This window comes from Gadus morhua, chromosome 13 (assembly GCF_902167405.1).
Source record: "Gadus morhua chromosome 13, gadMor3.0, whole genome shotgun sequence".
NCBI classification, from domain to species: Eukaryota; Metazoa; Chordata; class Actinopteri; order Gadiformes; family Gadidae; genus Gadus; species Gadus morhua.
In genome coordinates this window covers 16547495-16554994 of record NC_044060.1, presented here as the reverse complement: position 1 = coordinate 16554994, position 7500 = coordinate 16547495, and the positions used below count along the sequence as shown (strand labels likewise).

The 7500-nt window shown below is 48.1% G+C and overlaps 1 protein-coding gene across 6 annotated transcripts in view; it reads right to left on the bottom strand.

Moving 5' to 3' along the window:
* pax7a (paired box 7a) overlaps positions 1-7500 on the bottom strand; it is a 46786-nt gene that overhangs the window by 13573 nt on the left and 25713 nt on the right. For 5 of the 6 annotated variants that reach the window (XM_030375820.1, XM_030375821.1, XM_030375825.1 and 2 more), the window contains 2 exons: positions 3697-3862; positions 2932-3128 (listed from right to left, as the gene is read on the bottom strand). In XM_030375820.1, coding sequence (XP_030231680.1) covers positions 2932-3128; positions 3697-3862 — 363 coding nt within the window. The remainder of the gene's footprint in view (positions 1-2931; positions 3129-3696; positions 3863-7500) is intronic. The other variant, XM_030375823.1, reaches the window with a different exon arrangement.

The window sequence follows — 7500 nt, the reverse complement described above, 5'->3', positions numbered from 1 at the left end:
GGGAAAATGTGTGCCGTCGGGATAGGTTATGGGATTGGGACGGACGGGAGCACCTGTCGGGAACGCCGGACGCTGCAGGATTCCATTACAGGACTTGGCGCCGTGCCACCACAGCCTATTTACTGGGAATCACAGCACTTTTTTTGTCAATCTTTACCAGTTAGCACTAGGCCATCAATGCCAGACTAAACAGAAAATAGACCACAATAACACACAGACGCACGCACACACGCACATACACACGCACACATGCAAACACACACACACAAATACACACACACACACACACACACACACACACACACACACACACACACACACACACACACACACACACAACACACACACACACACACACACACACACACACACACACACACAGTATTGATGCACAAGCATATCTCCTCCAAACAGACGTGTACAATATGAAATTCTCATTTCCATCTCGATGAAGAGTGTCTTTCTATTGCTTTTTCCATTACACAGGAGTGTCAAAATATATTTTATTTATATAAATATATATATATATATATCTTTGCAAGGTAGCACATATCAACAACATATTTCCCACCCTGGGTAGGCATAATCCCTGAGATGACGGAAACATTTGTTTAACAGTGTGCAAAGCACCGGGCCAGAGAGGATGAAGGTATTTGTTATGGTGTACATTTATTATTTTTAAGTGCTTTGGTATTGGTATGAGGAAGGAGGAGAGGAAGAGGGAGAGAAAGAGAGAGGGAGAGAGAGAGAGAGAGAGAGAGAGAGAGAGAGAGAGAGGAAGAGGGAGGGAGGGAGGGAGGGAGAGCGAGTGTGTGAGTGGCTGCACAGCAGGGAACTAAGAAAAAGATTGAACTCTTGCTCCACTGTCAGAGAGGACATTTATCTCCATGAATTGGTTGGAATGCCACATGGCATAGCAATCTGAGCCAAGTAAACATATTTACATTCCTTAGCTGCATCCAAAGTACTGTCTGAAATTATATACATAGGCATAAAAAATTAACCAAAAATTGCACTTATAGTAATAATTATTATAAAGAATTGTATTATTTCTGTAAAATATATTTATCAATATTAAACTCAACGTGTTAAAAAAATATATATTTTTAAAGGTGTAAGCGAGCAAAACAATAAAATGAACATAATAATTATTACATGCAAAAAAATCATAGGCCTATGCCTTGTGCACAAAAAGTAGTTATTTATCCTTTAGACACAAGCCTGATATCCTACCTTGTGGAGGCAGAGCAGGCAGTAAGGATAAATAGTATTAAGGACAGCCATTAATAATAATAATGATGATAATAATAATAGAGTGCATGTTCCCTGTGTGTGTTTCCTCGCAGGTTAGCAGTGAGAGCATTAGCGGCTAAAGCCCCTGCACCACCAATAACAATCAAACACACTGAGACTCCATGTTATCCTCCGCAGCTTCAGCGGGAGAGGAAATCTCTTTTATGTCACAAAATCCTTAATTCTTTCTTCTCTGAAGAAAGAGGGTAATACCAAGAATGTTTTCAATCTGCTTTGAGAAATATTTGAAGGAACGGGGGGGGGGGGGGGGGGGGGGGTGAGAAAACCCTCCCAATATAACACGTGTGAACGAGGGGGTAATTGTGGACAAATGCGGCATTGAAATTCATTTTCAACTCTTTACACACCATTTCAATCTTATTTTCTGCCTGTTAACCACATGATGTTGGTGAGGCTGGGCAAGACTGGCCAGTATTGATGGGTAATTGTGTATAATTCACACCGCACATACGATTTGCATCAACACAAATCATTTTGCTTTCTGTGCTACTTAAGACTCAACCCTTACCATGGAGTCGCATTTTAAACGCTCATTAATGGCGGTTCCCAAAGAGGATAACGCGGAACCCGCCAGATTCTTTCGCCAAAAGAGAGAGAGACCACGCGCGCAAACCTGAACAGGCAGCTAACGCCGCACTGAGAATGTTGAAGAAATTGCATTTTCTGTGACAGGAGGAGACACGGCAGGCGTTAAGGGGCGGCGCTATGTTCTAAACTGCAATTAGCAGAAAAACATGGAATCTAATTACAGGGAGGGCAATGCTGCTGCTGCCGCTGCTGATGTGCAATCCCTGTAGGTCACAGGAAGAGGAAGCGGAGCAGGTATCATACATGACCCCACAGGGGGAACCGAGGACAGAACAGATGTCTAGCATGGCTGTACATACACTAAACCCAAGTACCGGGCCTAGCTTCCTGCTTCTAGCAGGGTGCCAGCGCCATGGCCCTCAAAGAGGAGGGTGGGGGGGAGAGAGAGAGAGAGAGAGAGAGAGAGAGAGAGAGAGAGAGAGAGAGAGAGAGAGAGAGAGAGAGAGAGAGAGGGAGAGAGAGAGAGAGAGAGAGAGAGAGAGAGAGCGAGAGAGAGAGAGAGAGAGAGAGAACGAGGGACGAAGGAAAATCACACATAGTAATGAAATCTTCCAGCTGCAGACAATTACTTCAAGGAGATTAAGGGGCTACATCTATAAGCTTGAGCTAATTATTTCATGTGCATGTGTTGCTACTGTGATGTGCGAGGATTTCAATGTCCCAGGAAAGTCAAGTCAGCCCGGCTGTTTGGTGCGGCACGAGCAGTTGCCGTGGTATCAAGATGAATTTTAATTTGTTGATGTTAATCCAATTGTTTTATGAATGTATCAAATTAGAGTTGCCAGATTATATCCAGGGGTTTAAAGGCAACGACTGAAAGCCCACACCGGCAGTTTTTCCCCCCCGCCTTTTCCCCGCCGTACGTTTGGATGAATTTTAATTGCAGTTGAAGACTTACTCGGGGTGAGGAAGAGGAGCGGAGAAGACAAGACGAGAGGAGGAAGAGGAAACAGCAGAACGGACTCACGTGTTCAACGCACTCGCACAAACGCACACGGTGAACCCACTACCCAGGGACCGGGGGCTCACCTGCGGGGAGAGGCCGTTGCTGACGGCGTTCATGTGGTTCCCGGAGCCGGCGGGGCTCATGAAGGTGTCGGAGTAGCTGGAGAAGCCGTGGCGGTTGGACGAGAGGCCGTAGGCGGAGCCGCTGTCTGCGGACAGGCCGCCCTGGTGCATGGAGGAGGGCGGCAGGGGCTGGGGTCTGTGCAACGTACTGCTGCCGTCTGTCACGCACACACACACACACACACACACACACACACACACACACACACACACACACACACACACACACACACACACACACACACACACACACACACACACACACACACACACACACACACAAAACCAAGGAATGTTAGCAGGGGAATCACAGACTCACTATGTTTCTATATTAAGAATATTTCTTTATTTTTATTGGAAAAGTTTGCTTATTTATTATTTAATTCTGTGCAATTCTGAGGCACTCAATGAAATACTATCACACACACACACAGTCACAAACACACACACACACCATCTTTGGCAGGAAATACAAATGCCCCCTCTGTTGTTAAATAAATTAAATGAGAATGTATGTCTTGGCGCTTGGCAACAAAGAACCTGTTGTACAGATAATGACTAGCTGTATGCAACCTTTATCTGGCACATGGTTCGTATATGATGCTTCAATTGAATTAACATCCGCAACAAATATAGAAGACATACTGCCCATAGGAAATGAAAGATGTAAAGACTTCCCTCCCCCCACCCTTAACTTCTTCTCTATGCTACCCATTCGATATTCACCCTGGGCCAATGTGCTACCGGGATAGCTGGACTCCGGGAGCTGGTAGGTGGGTAGGGATGGCATTCCGGTGGGTGGGAAGCCTCCAGGGAGCAGGTGGTTGAATGCTGCAAGCTGATTGGCTCCCGCCTGCTTGCGCCACCTGGCTCGCCTGTTGCTGAACCACACCTAGGGAGGAAAGAGGAGTGTCAGTTCAGACTGAACACACGCACACATACACGCATCACACATCGCAGCACAATGGTACAGTCTGTGGTGATGAAACATCTCTCCTTTAACAGGACCTCGGAGATGACCCATAAATCCTCCTTCGCACGTTGCAGAGGAAATCCCCTCTCTGTCGGTCCGTTTTTATTCCTTTCCCCTTTCGTTTATCAGAGCGACTCCATCGCTGCCTCATTACACAATGCACCACCGCCGCACGCAGGACTCAGCCCCCCCTCACCCCGTCCTCTCTCCAAGGCAGCGGGGGTCTCGAGACCTCTCCCTGCCACCTGTGATTAATCTCAAGGTGGGTGAGGCGGGCCGCGGGGCGGCTGGAGAGGCCGGTCCCTCTGGGAGAGGCCCAGGAGGCGCGGCGGGGCGGCCCTGTTGTTCTTCTTAAGTGGCCGGGGCTGTGATCTGTGTAAACAGGCCGCCCAAAGCCCCCCTTCAGAGGGGGATAAGTCATTAAGGGGTCAAAGGTAGACCGCCAGCCTTTTGGCAACCAGACATCTCAAGTATGTTTGTGAAACCTGTGGGACGCTCCTGGGGACCGGGAGTGTAGCCTACTCCTCTTTCAGTGTACGTTTACACGCTGGGAAACTGGTTTTGTACCGGGTTTTGTAGCCACGGCCATCGGCTGTTTAAAAAAAATATTTTTACCGAGAATAAAGAGGAAGAGTTTTCCGAAAATACATTGGGATAAACATTCTGGTAGAGTGTTTTTATAAAATGCTCACGCAGAAACCCCCATAGATAGCTGCTCACTTGGAGCCACATGAAAAGTCTCACATATCTACATCAAACTGCAGACAGACGCACAATGTCAACCCCCTGAATGGAAGAGACAAAATGGGCACCCCATTTCAGCCCCACCGTGATTTACACATTTTAAAAAGGCTTCTGCCTCAACAAAACATGAATATAATCAGGCCTTTCTCAAAAGGCCGGCCATCCAGCCAGCAACCTGTTCCATTTAACCAAGACAAGGCCCGGGCCCACTGTGTGCTAAGGGGTTGAAGGACATTGATCTATGCCTCGCACAGGCAATTCATCAGAGTTTAATACACTGTCAGTGCAGTTCATCTACTGTTGTGTTTCAAACGGCCCCAGCCATTGTGTGGGCACATGAAAGCGGAGGGACAAAGACCCTTCCATACGCCACAGAGAACACTGGACACAAAGAGGGGGCGTCCCTTTTTAAACAGCTCTTAAAAAAGGGGGAGACTTTCAAGGGGACTTAGACTGAGACACGCTCGCTGCTATTGGAGCCGGCTTCTCTCTCTGCACACAAACATACACATAAACTCCTATGGGCCTACAAGGGGATCCAAACTAAACCGAGATCTCTATTTCAACCAGTTTTCTCTCTATGCGCACCTCTGTGCCACTAAGATACAGACTGAGTTTAGTCCATAGACAAAAACGGTGGTCCACCGTGAAGAAAGAGCTTTACAATAGTCTTTAACTGAGAAATGGTGCAAAAGTTTTGTTGTTCGCCTTGAAAACCAATGGGCGGGCGCGGGGGGGAGGAGTCATCATCTCCATAGCCCTCCAATCGATTCAAAACAATTCCCCGTTGGAATTGTTTCGGCTGAGTATTTCCGAGACAAAGTGGTTGCGGGTGTCTCCTGTTGAATCTGGTGCCATTGGGATGTAGTGAAGCGTGGTGCTGGGGTCTGATCTAAGCTCCAACCGGGCCAGACAAACAGCTGCCCAGACCCCGGGGGGGGAGTTGGGATGGTGGGCGGGGGTGGGCGTACACTCCTTCCCTTCCACACACTCTTCCCCATCCCCCCCCCCCCCCCCCCCCCCCCCCCCCCCCCCCCCCCGTACCTCCCCCCTCAGCGGTGCCACTTCACCTCCGACCTCTGAACCTCTTCCACTCGCTTCACCCCACTTTTATGTTCACTTCAACTTCCTTTCCCTCTTTTGTCGTCCGGGCTTAGCTAGGAGGTGTTCCATCAGCGGCCAACACAAAACCGTTAGACGCTGCTCTGACTTCTCCGTCTTTCCATTCCACCATTTTGCCCTTTTTGTGATTTCTTTCAATCGAGTCTCGTGAAAGTCTCGCTGGCGGTTTGCGTACATGGGAATTATCTGTGCCTGTCCCCCTCTCAGTTTGAACGGGCACACATAGCACATGCATTGGAACAGAACTCAACAATGTCTCCACCATTGCAAATCAAAAGGTGCCCTCAGTCTGAACATTTGTGTGATAATGTTGTCCATTAGGACAACATAAAGTTTAGTTAGTTCTTAATGGTTAGGAAGGACTGGTTGTTCCTGTGCCTCCTTTATAACCACTTCCATCTAAACAGCCGTGTAGTTGCCATCCATCCTCCTTAAATTGGGGAATCTGCAGAGACTGTCTGCTTACATGAATTTACTCTCAGACTATGTGTACACTGAACCAAAGATACTGAAGGCTTTTTCCCAATTGAACCCAACCAGCCGATGGGTCAATTCAGCAGCACTGGGTCAGAGGAGGTAATGTGTCACCGACTTCCAGGGAAGGACTCGCTTACTTCAAAAACATCACAGGCTTTCGCCACATACAGGGACGCACATGCACACACATACACACACACACGCACACACCCAGACACAGACACACACGCACACACACATACAGAACCCACACCCCCAACATTTTTTGTATCACACAAAGAGAGACAGCCTGAAGCTGGGGATTTGAAGCTGGGCTGGAACCTGATCACAAAGTCACCTTGGACCGCAGATTGTGCTCCTCTCTCTCTCTCTCTCTCTCTCTCTCTCTCTCTCTCTCTCTCTCTCTCTCTCTCTCTCTCTCCCCCTCTCCCTCTCTCTCCCTCTCCCTCTCCCTCTCCCTCTCTCTCTCTCTCTCTCTCTCTCTCTCTCTCTCTCTCTCTCTCTCTCTCTCTCTCTCTCTCTCTCTCTCTCTCTCTCTCTCTCTCTCTCTCTCTCTCTCCCTCCCTCCCTCCCTCCCCAATCGGCTTTAACTCTGAGCAGTACACGAGAGCCGCAGTGCTTCCCCATGTCTCCCTGTCGAGCTACAAGGGTTGCCATGAAGGGACCTCTGGTACTCACCAGGGTTTGGTTTTCTGTGGGCGAGTAGATTCTTATTTATTTTTAGGTTGAGTCTTATCCAGCTCCCTTGGTTGGTATCCTCCAAGTCTGAAACTTTTCGGGGGACAAGTCAGAAATTCTAGAGCTTTGCTTTGTTGTACGGCGTTGGCATCAAGAATAGCTCAGCCCGTCTGGCTGACCAAGAGTGAACCAGAAATACCAAAGTATTTCAGCAGTTGAGTCACTGTGGGCGAGAGGCAGACAGCAGTTTTGGAGGACATTTGTGGATTCGGTTGCCTCCAACCGGGATTCCAAGACGAAGAACGCATATCAGGTCCTCAAAAAGCGTGACATTCGAAGCCTTGACAGCATTTTCCTATTTCTGTTTAGCTGCGGCTGGAGGACAACTCGTACTCACAAAGAGCAACTCATCCCAAGCCATCCAGCAGTGCTCAACGTTATTCTTATGATCAATCAACGATAACGCAATCACTACGTTTTCATGCATTTCCAGACGTTGAAAGGCCATTCAAATAAACCTTTCAATGTGTGTTCCT